Below are 15,136 nucleotides of genomic sequence, written 5' to 3'. Positions count from 1 at the left end.
AGGTGGTTTGAACAATTGTGGGGGGGGGGGGGGGGAAATAATTGAATAAACATAAGACTGCTTCCAGCCAGGGTGGTCAAAGACATACCTTGGATTCTATAATATTTTATACATATATAGCATGAATTATCTCTATCATATGCTACAGGGACATGCTGTCCCATTCTCATAACTTTCTAAAGGGTTTGTCACCGAAATTGCAGGAAAAACAAAAACCGTCTAACAACATTTTTAATGTTAGAGAGTCAAGGTGTTACCCTATTATCTGGCCAAGATGTATCACAGAAATCATCCACGCATAGCCTGATTCTGCAGAGAGAATCATTCCATGACACATGACATATACTAGATTTTCAGATTTTTTATACAGTCAAAACTCATAGAAACAAATTGGGTCAGTGTTCATTGGTCTAAAGTTGTGTAGTTCTTAGTACTTGGTGTTCTATTTTATCCGTATTTCTTTGCTTCTGATGTTAAGTACATCTTCATTCTTTGATTTTCGTACCAGTCTTTTCTGGAGGAGATGTCTCCAACTCTGCCAGAGGTAGAGTCTGGTGTAGATGTTCATAGATGGCCACTGGTGGCTCTTTATCTTTTGGGCTATTCCCAGTCTGTTGAGATGTTAAATTCATCAGACCTCATCTAGAGGAACAATGCCCTGGAAAGAAACTTAAAATTCTTTTTCCGCAGGCAAAGGCAAACAAAACCCCTTGACTAAAGTTATACAAAAATTTTTAAACTGGTATAGCAAAACAGCCCCACGCCTTGATGTTGCAATGGGACTCCAAGGCACAGACTCTTTGTTTATCACTGAATGGATTTATTTACCACACCAAATGACTAAAACCAAATGACAAAGTGCCGAGTCCTGTACTTTGGCCACAATAACTCCCTGCAACGTTATAGGCTGGGGATGCTGTGGCTGGACAGTGCTCAGGTGGAAAGGGACCTGGGGATGCTGGTTGACAGTCAGCTGAACATGAGCCAGCAGTGTGCCCAGATGGCCAAGAAGGCCAATGGCATCCTGGCCAGTATCAGGAATGGTGTGGCCAGCAGGAGCAGGGAGGTCATTCTTCCCCTGTACTCGGCACTGGTGAGGCCACACCTTGAGTATTGCGTCCAATTCTGGGCCCCTCAGTTTAGGAAGGATGTTGAGATGCTTGAGCGTGTCCAAAGAAGAGCAACGAGGCTGGTGAGGGGCTTGGAACACAAGCCGTATGAAGAACGACTGAGGGGGCTGGGGTTGTTCAGCCTGGAGAAAAGGAGACTCAGAGGTGACCTTATCACTCTCTTCAACTTCCTGAAGGGTGGCTGTGGTGAGCTGGGCGTCGGTCTCTTTCTCTGGGCAACAACAGACAGAACAAGAGGACATAGTCTCAAGCTGTGCTAAGGGAGATACAGGCTAGAATTAAGGAGGAAGTTTTTCACAGAAAGAGTGATCAAATACTGGAATCATCTACCCAGGGAGGTGGTGGAGTCACCATCCCTTGATGTGTTTAAAAAAAGACTGGATCTGGCACTTGGTGCCATGATCTAGTTGAGGTGTTAGAAGATGGGTTGGACTCGATGATCTTAAAGGTCTCTGCCAACCTAGAAACTCTGTGATTCTGTGATCTGTCATTTATGCTCAATATAACAGAGTCATTTTACTGTAGGATCTCATTGGTGCAATTAACCCTGTTCATTTAAAATGAGGAGCTGATTGTCTTGGCATTCATGGGAGTGGAGAGCATAGTGCAGTGCTGCAGTTCCTTCCCTTCCAGAGCAGTACTGCAGTCAATTGATTATTTTGTTAATTGGTTTTGCATCCAGTATCCTGCTGGTTTATTATCATCCAAGTGACTGTATGCACCATGCAGACGTATAATGAAAAGCAATACTTGAAACCTTTTTTTCCTTGTAAAGAAAGCCATCCATGGGCTACCTGTGATACATGACCTTCATTCTGGTTACAACACAGCTAATAAATTTTTCATAATTTAGTTTTATGCTAATAAAGTAGATGCTCAGGTTCTGATCTGTACTTAAACTTGTATCCTAATGAAAAAGCAAGAAATTACTTAGCAGTGAAATAAACAAAAGGCTGTTATTGTAGATAAATAAGCCTAATTTTGAGATGGTAAAATTCATGCTATTTTTGTAAGAAAATCTTTTTGTTTCACTAGGTTCTAATAAATATCATACTTCACAGGCTTGAATCATTTAGTGACTGTTATCAAAAGCCTGAGTCCTATAAATGCTGCTTTTTCTGCTTCAGTTAGAGAAATAAGGATTTAAAAGCTGGTTTGAGGTTGCATTGTGCGTGGGAATGAGGGCTGGGTTCCATGTCTGAATGTCACACAAGCCGATGGGATTATGGATGTTACAAGATGAGAATGTTTTCCAGTACTTTTCTACTGTTGGACATGCAGACATGTTCTTTCGTGCATGTGTTTATGAAACCTTGATGTGGTACTTAATGCCTTTATATTACTGGGGACGCCTACTCTTCTTTCAGAAGTAGAATCAGATGCAGTCCCTCTCCTGATCTAGACTACATATGAAAGCAGAAATTTCCTTCCTGGGGAAAAAAATGTGCATTTTTCTAACATAGGTACCCAGTTAGCAAGAAGACAAGGATTTTACTGAGTCAGCTGTGTGCAGCCCTAAATGGGCAGTTTTCCACACATATCGCTGGATTTGCATTATCATTTTCCAAATTTGTTCTTTAGGGTTTTTTTTTTCTGTAATATATGGATGTTACCTGTTCTTGGGCTCATTGCTTTCTAAACACATCTTTGTGAGGAAAAAGGCAAATTCTTACCTTGTGCTGGTTAAGATCATGCTGCGAGGCAGCTGACTAAGGCAATTTGTAGCTCATGGAAAAAGCTACCAAGACCTTTTCCAAAAATTTCAACTCTTTTTTTTTTCTTCACAAAAATGCCTGATCTTTTCCAGATTCAATTGTATGACTTAATGTTATTTGCAAATATGAGGAAACCCCCTTTGTTTTTGTGGTGAAAAGGAGGTCCCAGAATTTCTGAGAGTATTCTGTCTGTGCATGGTGGCATCCTGTTTGCCCCTTCTCCAAGTGAAACATTTAGAAAACAGCCTGCAGAGTGGTTCAGTTCAGTGAAAATTATGCCTCTTTGAGGGGTGTATTTCCTTGTCTCAGGAAATTATAATGTTATACAAAAAATACACTATGTTGTATTGTGAAGATGGAACAAATCAGACAAACCAGATGATACTGAAGAGGGAAAACAGCCTGTGTTATTTCTGCAAATTGCTTTCTCTCTTCCTCTCCATTGTCTTAAAAGACAAGCCAGGGCTCCCCAGCATTGCTTTTTAATTGGTAGAAATCCTTTTGTACTTAATCCTAATTCAGTGCCTTAATGCAGGCAGGTCCTGCAGAGCCAGCAAGCTTACATGGGAGCACAAACGACTGAAATCTTTTCCTCTGGCATCCCTCTGCATGAGGCTTGTCTTGTGTTCCTAATTATGTTCTCTGGTGACAGCTTGGGGTTTGCAGTGGCAAGCAGAGAGGCAGGGGAGAGGCTGGGAGGGGGGAGGCAGAGCGACATGTGTTGCTCTGTCTCCATGGCATCACTGAGCTTTGTCTTAGAGCTGTCAAACACTGTGCTTATACCTTTCTTTACTGTGTACAGCGACCTGGTGCCATGAAGTACACCTTGTATGGGTCCTGCTTAGTCACTGTCCTCTTACCAGGTTATTTCATATTAGGTTTTTTCTTTCCTTTCAATCTGTTCCACTTTTAATGAACCTGCACAAGTATTGGGAGCACACATATAAGTGAAAGAACCAATTCAGTATATTACCACTTGGTGCCTTTAGTTAGGGAGGTAAAATTCATACAAGTATATTGGTAGAAACCTTTGACATTGCCTTTTCAGGCCATGTTGTGCCCTATCGTACTCTCTGTGAATTAGTATTAGGTTTTCGGGGTTATAGTGAAACAATAGAGATGTGAGGAAAACAGCTTTTAGCCCCTATCAGTTAGATCCCAGTTTCACCTCTGTCACAGACACCTCACTGAGCACTGTTTCTTATGCTCATGCTTTAATTAACTGAGACAGAAAGATGACTCCAAGAATGATTCAGCTGTCCTAATATCTGATTGAACATTTGGATGAATTTCTCCTGTGTTGATTTTGACTGACACTATATATAAAGTTGCTATGACACTGTAGTGTAACTCATATGTATGCATTTTTAATCTGAAATGCCAAAGTCACACATGTAGAAGTTGTTCTCTGAGTTATTAGATTTATTTAATAACCATGGATTCTTTTCAAGAACACACCTAACTAAATGTTAGGGGGTCTTACTGCCTTCTTGTATTTAATGGTTTTAATTGTTTTAATCATTTTTCATTTTAATTCCTCTTTGATCAGATTTTTTCTTTTTTTCTCTCTCCCTCTCTCTTTTTTTTTTTAACAATTAAATGTTAGTACTCTTCATACTGTCTTGTTTTCAGGTGTTAGGCAAAAGAGTGCAAAACAAGTATGCCAAAGTTGACAGCATTTTTTGCAAGGTCTGTGAATATGTTATTAATATTACAACTCCAGTTACAGCCACTGAGCGGTCTCCTTTAGGAAGGCTCTTTTACATGGGTACAAATAAAATGGTTATGGTCTGACATTTGAAGTTCCTGCCTCCAAAGATATTTGCATGTTTAACTTTTCTTATATTCAACAGTGCTTCCTTAAATGTCTTGTGGATTTGCGGTGCATAAAGAAAAGGATTTCTGAAAATCTCTGATGACTTGTGTTTTAAAACCTGTGTTTTCATATCCTATACTTCAGCCAGTGTGGTCAGTTTAGTGGCTTTTTTGCCATATAGTTTTCCTTGCCAGTATATTGATTTATCACTTATTTAGTGTAAGGATAATCCTTGAAAGTAGATAATTTTACAAGACATTTTTGAGAGCCTCAGAAGTATGATGAAAGCTCACAAGATCAGATTTTTTTCTCCCAGAAAAATTTCTTTGGCAGTATCCTGTCCTGCTGTAAAAAGGGGAGTTGGGGGGATTCTTTTTGATAGATTTATTGGAAGAAAATAAAATGACAAGGCTGCCAGCACGTGTACAGCCCCTATAGGAGTCCTTCACCTCATGTATAATGTTGAGGCATAAATAATCAAATTGTTCCTCCCTATCAGCCAGGAAAGGTTATCTAATCATCTTATAACGCCCTGGAGAAAAATCTGGAAAAGTAGAAGTGTGGTTGAGACCTGCTTCCTCACTTTGACAAATGTCTACAACTTGGAGCTGTGACATATTTGGAATTTGTTAAATAATTTTAGCTTCTATTTTGGTGGCAATGGAAAATACAACTGTGACAAGAGGACTCATTATAATAATGATGCCTGGAGAGGGGCTCACTCTTATGCTGATTGGTTGGTGTCTAAAACATGTTCAAGCTGAGTTTTTTCTCCATATAGGTCACTCTGAGGGATCACTCAGAGCTGTTGCAGTAGTCCTGGAACTTTCTACCTCTTTGTAAATTCTGACTGGAATCAGTCCCTGGTTTAGAAGTTGCAAATGAATGACACAAACACAAATACTGTGTTTTCATAACCCTTATCACTCATGAAAACAAGTCTCAAATAAGCTTTTTACATGTGTCAAGAATGCTGAGGTAAAGGTGTAAAAATTAACCCTTCCAGGTGAGGAAAGTTGTGCAACAGGAGGGATTCATCCGAAGGAAGCGAGGATATAGAGACATCAATGACATTGACATCATCATGAATGATCCTTTATTTACAAAGCAGTGGTACCTGGTAAGTTCTGAGAGAAAATCACAGTAATTATAACTAAATAATTGGCATTCAAGCCGTTCTATGCAGTTGCATTGTTTTCCAACAGTTCTTTCCAAATGCAGGACTTGGGAATGGATCCAAGGCTCTGTGGCGTTGGTTTTAATTGTACCCCTTTTATATTGGGAAGATCCAGCACATTTCAAGAGATAAATTTTATTTCAGTCAATGGAAAGATCCTTAGAAGGCTTGAAAGAGAACTGTATTGATGTCCTGTGGGCATTGCTGGTGTGCTGATGTGATCCCTAGAACTGCATATGAATCATGTCTTTGAGCTGTTGCCAGGTAAAATATTGTTATGGAATTATAACAAAAATTAAAATGTATTTGCTAGCAAAAGTTAAAGCCTTTCTTTTCTTATGGAAATTTTAATATAATTTGTCAAAAAAAGAACAGCTGAAAATGGGTGAATTTTGGCTTAAGCTAATGTCAAAGGAAATTCATATTTTGCTTAATTGTTTCAGGTTTTTTGTGTCAGTTTTTTTAGAGTGAGAAGTCTTTAGTTATGAAAGAAAAGTTATATTTTTACTTGGAATTGAAATGATTTTTTAATTTAAAAAGTTGATAAAGTAATTCTGGTCAGTTTTATTCTTGCAACATATTTATGATTAAATACACAGTAAATGCAGTACTGCCTTGTTAACTTAAGAAGGGTATTTTTGCTTAAGAGTAATGTTTCTTCATCTTAATCCATTTCTTATGTTTCATTAATCCATCCAATATGGCTGCAAGTTTTTTTTTCTTCCTGAGGCAAAAGTTTTCAAATGAATTGGAGGCACATTAGCATGGATGGGATTTTATCCTTGATGAGTCGATAAACTAAAGTGAGGATTAAATCACTTATCTTCTGGTAGTTAATCAAAATGTTGCAGTGATAAAAAATAACAAAAATATAGGAAGCTTTACAGTAGATCCCTGCTTTCAAGAAAAAGTATTTCCTGCTCATAAAAAAGTACTCTGTAAAATCAGTTGTTCTAACTTTTTTCCTAGATTGGTCCACTGGCTGACATGTTAAATGGAAGATTCCTTTTTTGGGGTCCAAAAGATTACGTGTTTAACCAAATCTTATAAACCACAAAAAATTGAATTTTGCCAATGTTGGATTTTTTCAGGTTTTTTTTCTCTGTTGGGGGGTTTTTTGTTTGTTTTTTGTTTGGTTTGGGGTTTTGTTTTGTTTTGTTTTGTTTTGTTGTTTTTGTTTGCTTGTTTTGTTTCTTTTTACAGCTGCATTATTGCAGTAGATATGATTATGGACAGATGCATACTCCAAAAACATATGGAATATATTTTCTGTACCAAATATGCATGCAGAGGCATAAAGGAAGAACCAGTGGCTGTGGAAATATGTCAGTCAAGTAAAAAAAGTTTTTTTTTTTTCACTGATGTATTAGATTAACACTGGTCAAGCAGATGGGACTCCTGGACTTGACCTTAATGTAGCTGAAGCATGGGAGCTGGGATACACAGGGAAGGGAGTAACCATAGGAATTATGGATGATGGTAAGTGAAGACTGACTACTAATTTAATCCTTTAGGTAGACTTTTTTCATTTAATTGAAGTTAAAAAAAAAAGATTAAAAGGTAATAATCAATTACTTGTAGTGGTGAGACTTTCAGCCTCTATAAATGCTTTGAGAGCTTCAGGGAAAATATGATACAAAGATAGGGGTACTGAGGAATGGATATCCAAGCATTAGAAATAGTTTGCAATTATCACTCAGATATCTTCCAGGGCACACTGTAATGGCTATTAAACCTAAGGAGAAACTCCCCTTTATTTCTGTAGGCACTGACTGGAGGAGGAAATTGCTGTACAAAAAATACCAAAGAAAGTGTTTTCTGGATTACATTATTTTCAGTCATCATTGATAGTGGAAATAATTAAACACTTTCATACTGAATATCAATGAAGATCTGCATATTAGATATATTGCTAGTTTCAGACTAAGTTCAGGAAAGATGAAGATAAAAGGTACAGTTGAAGTTACAGCTCTTCTACTTATGGGTTCTTGCTGAAGTAAAGGAATTCCATGCAGTCTCTCAACACTCTTCTTTGGAATAAATTTTGAATGTTTTCCTTTAATGGGGCTGAATAAAATTAAAAATAAATAAAATGTCTGTTTCAACATATGTTTTCTAGAGTCAGCCAGGATCTGTCCTTACTTATTTCTGTTCCTCACTTGCTTACTCCTATGGCAAGGTTTTTGTGGAAGTAAGAAAGTAGACTCAGACATCTGGATATTAGGAAGAAATTCTTTGCTATGAGAGTGGTGAGATACTGTAACAGGTTGCCAGGGAGGTTGTAGCAATGTTCAAGGCCAGGTTGGATTAAGTCTTGAGCAACCTGATTTATGTATTGGTGAAAGATTGATCTCATCTGAGAGATGACCTCTTGTGTCATAATTTCACTGATCTCATAGAGGCAGGACTTGACTTTCAGATTAGCAAGGCATGACTGTCGTGGGAATGATGGCAAACTATTTGAACTTTGCGTCAATAAAAGTGATGGTCCATCAGATACAGCTTTCACAGAAGGGAGTAATTTGCCTTATAATTTGTTTCTAGGAACTCTAAAAAAGATGGCCTGAATAACAGGATTCTTCATAGAGATTTTTATTGTCCGTCTGCCATTTGGATCAGTAACAAGGGTCTCCTAAGGCAAATCTAATGCTAAGGACCTTACAGAATGAGAAGTAATCTTTCCATCAGAAAAACTGTGATGATATGGCATTCTTGCAAATGAAATAGATCATGTAATGGGGAAGTGATTAGAAAAACAGGATTGAGTGGTGATGATGAAAATGTAGCATGAGATTGGTGGGTTTTGCTTTATATGTTTTAACTGGCTATGTAATAGGTCATCTTATCCCAGCTGAGTGTAGATCTGCCACCTTTGTTACACCATCCACTGGGATTTTTACATTTGCCATGTATAGAAAGATGCCATGCAATAGAATGAGTATTCTATTATTCTATTGCCATTCTATCATTCTATTGCAATAGAATGTGTATTACACACTTAGAATCTTTAGCACGCTACCAAAATGTGAAGCCTATACACAGATATTTGCTAAAATTATTTCATCCAGTATATAAAATTATTTCATCCAGAAAGTTCTCTTTCATGCATATAATCTGAAATGTTTGCCTTAGTGATCACCCCAAGTCCACTCTAGGTAATTTTCTACTTAATTTACATTGGTTAAAAATAATAATTTTTCTATCCTGTACTGATCCAGTACTTACTAATCTTGTTAGTTTTGGTATGTCTTGAGATGACAAAACTCATACAAAGATAAATTGTGATTTAAACTTTATAAATAAATATGATCTAGTCTACAAAACAGTGAACTTTGTCATTCAGCTCACTTTTTCAAATGGCATCTGGATTTTGACATAAATTATTGAAAAGTCCACATTTAAAAACTGGAATCTTACTTCAATCAGTTGCATTATTCACCATGATTATTTTCCTATGGTTGTAAAGGAATCTTGTTCTGTGATCATTAGAAAATCGTTTTTGAATCTCTTAACCTTTGGTTTCTGTTCTGTCATTGTCTTGTTGCAGGAATTGATTATCTGCATCCAGATCTTGCATCAAACTACGTAAGTTCATGCTCATGTTTTCTGTAAGATGTGGATTTTCTTGTTACTATAGTCTCTGCTACAAAATTTTAAATAGGGAGTAGAACAGCAGTACCACTGGACTTCTGATCTTAGTGATCATACATTTCCCATTGAAAGAAGCAGACTGAAAATGGGGCTACCTATGCAAGGAGTGGAAATGTGACAAGGCTCTTTGTGGAGAAATGACAGTCTTGTGTCACATTAAATAAACTGCAGCTTGCAATGTTGGATTTAGGACAGAAATGAGTAACCTGTGAATTAGAGTTCTCTAAGTCCTACTATTAAGATGCAGAATGCCCCTATCACTTGGAGAGCCATGGAGTTGTGGGCTATGGCAAGGCATGTATTAGCCTTTGAAACCTCCAGGAGCAGTTTAATTCCTTTATACCAGGTGTTTTGATCCAGTGCTTCAGAGCATGTGCAGGGCAGATTGTGTATTCTCAGAACATGCTATGCAAATTGATTGTTCCTCAAATCTACCTCAGGATTCAGACCTTTGGACTAGAGTGTTCCTGCATTTCTTAACTCTTTGTCTCCCTCCAGCCCTCCATTTGCACTAGCACTCCTATCTTCGGGTCCCTTCCTGAGGGAAGGCCAGGCTGATTCAGCTGAGCAATGTGATTTAGTTTGCAATTGCAATTAAATTAAAAGAGGAACAAGGTGAGATGGAAATTTTGGAAAAAAATGTCAGCCACTTGGATAGAACAGTTTCAAAATGAGGAAGACAGTTATTTTTACATATGGGCAGTTTGGAACATAGTAACACGCACAGGATGAAAATCTATTGGTGTTGCAAGTGACAAAGCACATTTGGTAGATAATAAGTGGATATAGAATGCTTTGGAGAAGGCATTTGGGAAACAGCTGACCACAGAATGCAGATTAGCCAGTTTCACTCCTTATGAACTGGCTTTAATAGCACCTAATTAAACCCTGTGCTCTAACTGCAGAATTCTCTCCCAAGAGAAATAACTCAGTAGGATGTTCCCATAAATTGATAGAAATAAATAATTTTTTAAAAGGCAGGCTTTTTTTTTCAGAAATTGTGCTCTGTGTATGTTCTAGCATGTGGTGTGGGCAAAGCACATGCTCTACATTCACTTTTCAGCAGCAAGTGTAGACAAAGTATGTGGGGATATTCTGTTTCTAAAAATCATGTTTCAAATACACAAGCAAAAAGTCTGCACAATATACCTGATACAAGAGTTCTGTTGTAAACAGTGAAATTAGGATCATGCCCACAAACAAAAACTAGATTCTGCTGTAATACAGTGCTTTCTCTTTTAATTCCAAAATATTTTGTGTTTAATGATAAATATAGTCCAAAATATGTTGTGTTTAATTATAAATATTTGTCAGGTTTAGCAGAAATATATTGGTTTTAGAGTAGCAATAATGAATATTGTGGAAATTATTGGAAAATGACACAGAGAAGGGCAGTGTGCAGACATGGTGGAAATCCTGAAGTAATGGAGCTGGAGAGAAATCTGAGTGTTAAGAGATATTGGGATGAAAATTGTAAAGAAAAGCTGTCTGGACATGGGGGTCATCAAGCATTTAATGGCAGTCATGGAAGACTTGTGAGGAAACTGACTTTGAAACAAGGATCTGGAAAGATTTGTGCAGGAGTGACTTTGTCCTAGTGAGGAGAGGTTCTGTAGTGTAGCAGTGATCAGGCTGTGGAGGGAAAAGAGATTAGCTGCCTAATACAAAATGCAGAAGCAAATGGCTGGTTGGTAAGACAGTCATTAAAGGAGCAGCAGAAATCCCATCTGAAAGATCTTGAAGGAGATAAGACCTCCAGGCTTTAATACGAAATTCAAAAATAGGACTTTTCACATGAGGTCTATGGTCCTAGGCTGTCACAGCACTGTGTCTGAGAGGTGGCTGGTTAAGGACAAGGTTAATTCCTTCTCCTGCTGATAAAACCTGCCATCATCTCCCTTGCCCAACCACAGGAGAGCGAGTGCTGGGCTTGGTTCACCTGTACTTTGCCTCTTCCTGCAAGGCTGCACGGTTCTCCTTGAGTCCCAGGAGTTCCTGCTCTGGCAGCCTCTGCTGCCTGTCGGAAGCCATGGGGGCCTTTTTCCCAGTAGGTAGTAATTTGGGCATGAACTAAAGATGAGGACTTAAATTCCACTGAAGAAAATATCAGTTTAGACGTAAAACTGCAATGAAACGAGTCTCTTAAGCTGACATAGCAATTATAGTCATCTTTGTACAACTCCTGTATCACATTCTTGGTGTTTCACTATATCTGCACTTTGGGGCAGCTTTCTCTGAAGTATGGTTATTTATTTTTAGCAAATAAAAAGCTTCTCAATTGTATTAAAGCCTGTATACCCTGGCAGTGTCTGTACATCTTGCTTGGAAAATTGGGAGCAATTAGAAAGTCTCTCAAAGGTGATAGTTTTGGCAGTTGAGCATTTTCAAGTGTAAAACTTTGTCCTTGGCTCCTCATTTTAATTTGGCTTTTATGATTTTGACTTTCTGGTTTTTTTGCTTGAATAGTTTAATGGAGGTTAGCACTTGGATGAAATGCAGGGTCAGGGAAGAGAAATACCTTTCTGAAGAAGAAAACTTTGTACTGTCTCTTAAGATGTTGAACTTCTACCTATCACTTGGAGTGCACTTCCATCCATATTTTTCTTTGTAGTTTTTTAAGATTTACTGCTTGAATCATCCATTTCTGGTTTTAATGCTCTTTATATACATGGAAAGACATGTGCCTGCACATGGTGTGGGTGGACTGCTCTCCCACCATTGCCTCCTGGCTTGCTGCAGTATATCTACTTGCTTTTCTGGGATCAGGGAGTTATGGCAAAACTGGAATTTTCCATTCTACACTGTGAATGCAGAGACACTCATTGTCGAATGATCTGTATTTTCTTCCAAGCGTTGGAAACCCTGCAGGGAACCTTGGAAACCTTCAGGAAACTATTTTTTTCACCACAAAGACAGCCCTTCATTATGAACTGATAATTAAAAAGCTGGGGCCTAATCTACACCATGGTTTGCTCTCAGATGATAATGTACATATAAACCCAGCAATTTTCAGGACTGATTTCTCCAAGATACAGCATCTGAGTGAGAAAGAAATGTCAAGTTACAGGGGCTGCATCTGAGATATGTCTAATAAAAGGGGAAAAAAGCAGCTTTTGGGGATGGACATAGCAAACTATTTTAAAGAAAGAACTAAGGAAATGGAGATTACTTATGCCACAAACAGAAACATAAGCTGAGCTCTCTCTAATACCAGGTTTTTATTGTGGTATTTTATCCTTGGCCGCTGCCTGCTGGTGAAAGTCAGTGTAGCAGCATTTTCCCACTTAGAGCAGTGGGGAGCTGATCATCTCCTATAAGTGGGTTTGTCCCTGATTAGCAGTAGTTAGAAAAATAAGGATCCCACCAAGAGACTCGGGCCAGGAGTGAAAAATTGATGGTTTCAGTGTCTGAACTCTACCAGAAGCTGAAAGCTTGTTTCAACAAACCTAGGGAGTGAGAGAGAAGAAAAACACTGTAGGAAAACTGGAGGCGACTATGTGAATAGGTAACATTTTCACCAAGTATTGATAAATGTACAATGAGAATCAAGCAGCAATTCTTAGTAATAGATAGCAATTGAAAAGATTTTGAACTCTGTGGAATTGCACAGATGTAACATGTACAAACAAGCATCAACCTGAGCAGTGGTTCATTGCTGGCCTTCCCCAAACCTCCTCTCTTTTCTTGTCTGTACTACAAGTCCTTATAGTGCAGCCTTATCTTCTGAGGTCCTTGCCAGCTGTCACTCAAATTGTACACAGGAAAGGCCATATGTAAGGAATGAGGGAAGACTTTTTGGATTTACCTCAGGGTTAGTAAAAGTTTTCCGTCATCTATAATTTCTCATTTAGATGTGAACAGCAGATTGCCTTACCTATCTTCTCTTCCCACTTTGTCAGCATCTCCAAACAGAAAGCAGTCTTTCTCTCATAACTTTTGATAACTTGTCTCCAGCCAATACCGTAACAGCTCCCCTTGCCTTGCTGAGAGTGGGAGCATATTTTTGGAATAATTATCTTATCACATAAGCAGTGAAGCAGGGAAATGTTCCACTTCTGTTCTGAGCTGCATTTGCCATTGTTTGCTAGAGGAACAAAAACACCATTGAATAGTCTTTACAGCCACAAAACGAATAAGAAATAGTACAGGCAATAAATTTTGCACTGCAGTATGTACAGCAAAGCATAGCAACAGCACGAAGGATCTTCTTACTTTTAGAAAGTCTGTTTTTCCTTCATTAGCATGAACTTCTGAGTATGATTTGGCCTCCCTGCACACCACAAAAAGGACCAGCAAACTGTTCTGGTAGCCATGAGCCTGAGTGCAATGATTTACAAGTACAAACCATCAGTATCTCCAGTAAAAATCTCTAGGGCATAGTTGTGGGATTTTGTAGAGCTGACAAAGCTCCACTGACATTTATTGATCCACACTGCTTTGGCCTTGGTGACCCACTGCCCCCCCACCCCCAAATCCCAGCTGATTTTTTTCCAGGGTCCAGTAGAGTCCCTGTATAACTGGTGGGGAGAAAAATGTTGTCCCTTCTCAGGGCAAAATTTGTTGGAAACACTCTGAAGAGATTGAAAAGCTCCCAGTGTCTCTGCACTTAATATGAACCCCGGGAATCCTCAGAAATCGTAAACATAAACCATAGGAGAGTCAGGTTCCTACTGACCTAGTGTCATGGAATGATATCAGGCAGCTTTATGAAATCTGATTCCCGTGGCATGATTTTCAAAAGACTCTGAGACAGACTGCATTTCCTACTGCATTTCAAAGGGCTATGCAGCACGTGCACTAGACACTTCATTTCCATAAACATTTACTTCTGATACATTAAAGGTATTTTATGGGAAAACTCTATGTGCTGACTGTAATTGCTAGCATCTATTTTTAATTGTAATGTTAAAAAAGCATTTATTATAAAAAAATAATATAATAACTTGTTTCAGCACATCACTAATTAGATTTGGGCTTGGTTGGTTTCTTTTGGGTTTTTTTTGTGTTGCTTTGGAGTTGGGGTCTTGCTAATAGGTTTTCTAAAATAAACACTAGCATAAACTAAAAATGATCAACCAAATCCTGGGATAAATTCACAATATATCCTTCCGCTAGCACTGAAAATTCAGTTAGAACACTGATGGATGAAGGCTGTTAATGAAATTTCTGCCACAATCTGCTTCAAGAAATTGCTGAGACAGAATAAAGCCTCTCTTTTGCCAGGATGAAGGATGGATCAAGTGTCAAAATGCGAGGCTGACTGATGCCTTAGCAGTCAAAACTGGTAGCCTTCTGTTGGGCTGTTTATGCTGCTCAGGTGGTGTCTGGCCGCCCAGGGGCTTATTTTAGAATTTAGAATATGATTACTCAGGACATGCATGACAATAAAGTTTCACTGGAAAAAATTAGAAGTTACTGGGAAAATAATTAAATTCTCTTTCAGACGTAGCTATTTTTTTCTGTTATTCTGTGCAGGATCAGCTTCTGGGCTCATTTCTATGCTCTGTGCAATCTGTTTTAGTTTTTTTCCTCAGAACATAATAAAGGCTAAAAAAGAGATGATGCCCTCTCTGATCATGTCAGCCAGGTATATAAGGTTCTCAGTGTACCTGGAGGGGTGTCCTGAATTAGTCACATACAGAAAATG

General features: G+C 38.4%; 1 protein-coding gene across 1 annotated transcript in view; it reads left to right on the top strand.

Annotated features, from left to right (window-relative positions):
* PCSK2 (proprotein convertase subtilisin/kexin type 2) overlaps nucleotides 1–15,136 on the top strand; it is a 108,915-nt gene that overhangs the window by 45,770 nt on the left and 48,009 nt on the right. The window contains exons 3-5 of the mRNA XM_031060937.1: nucleotides 5,668–5,781; nucleotides 7,209–7,317; nucleotides 9,386–9,423. Of these exons, the coding sequence (XP_030916797.1) occupies nucleotides 5,746–5,781; nucleotides 7,209–7,317; nucleotides 9,386–9,423 (183 nt within the window). The 5' untranslated portion in view covers nucleotides 5,668–5,745. The remainder of the gene's footprint in view (nucleotides 1–5,667; nucleotides 5,782–7,208; nucleotides 7,318–9,385; nucleotides 9,424–15,136) is intronic.

Source organism: Geospiza fortis, unplaced genomic scaffold (assembly GCF_000277835.1).
Source record: "Geospiza fortis unplaced genomic scaffold, GeoFor_1.0 scaffold134, whole genome shotgun sequence".
In the NCBI taxonomy this organism is placed as follows: Eukaryota; Metazoa; Chordata; class Aves; order Passeriformes; family Thraupidae; genus Geospiza; species Geospiza fortis.
Note: the sequence above shows the minus strand (reverse complement) of the source record. Positions and strands in the feature narration are given on the sequence as shown.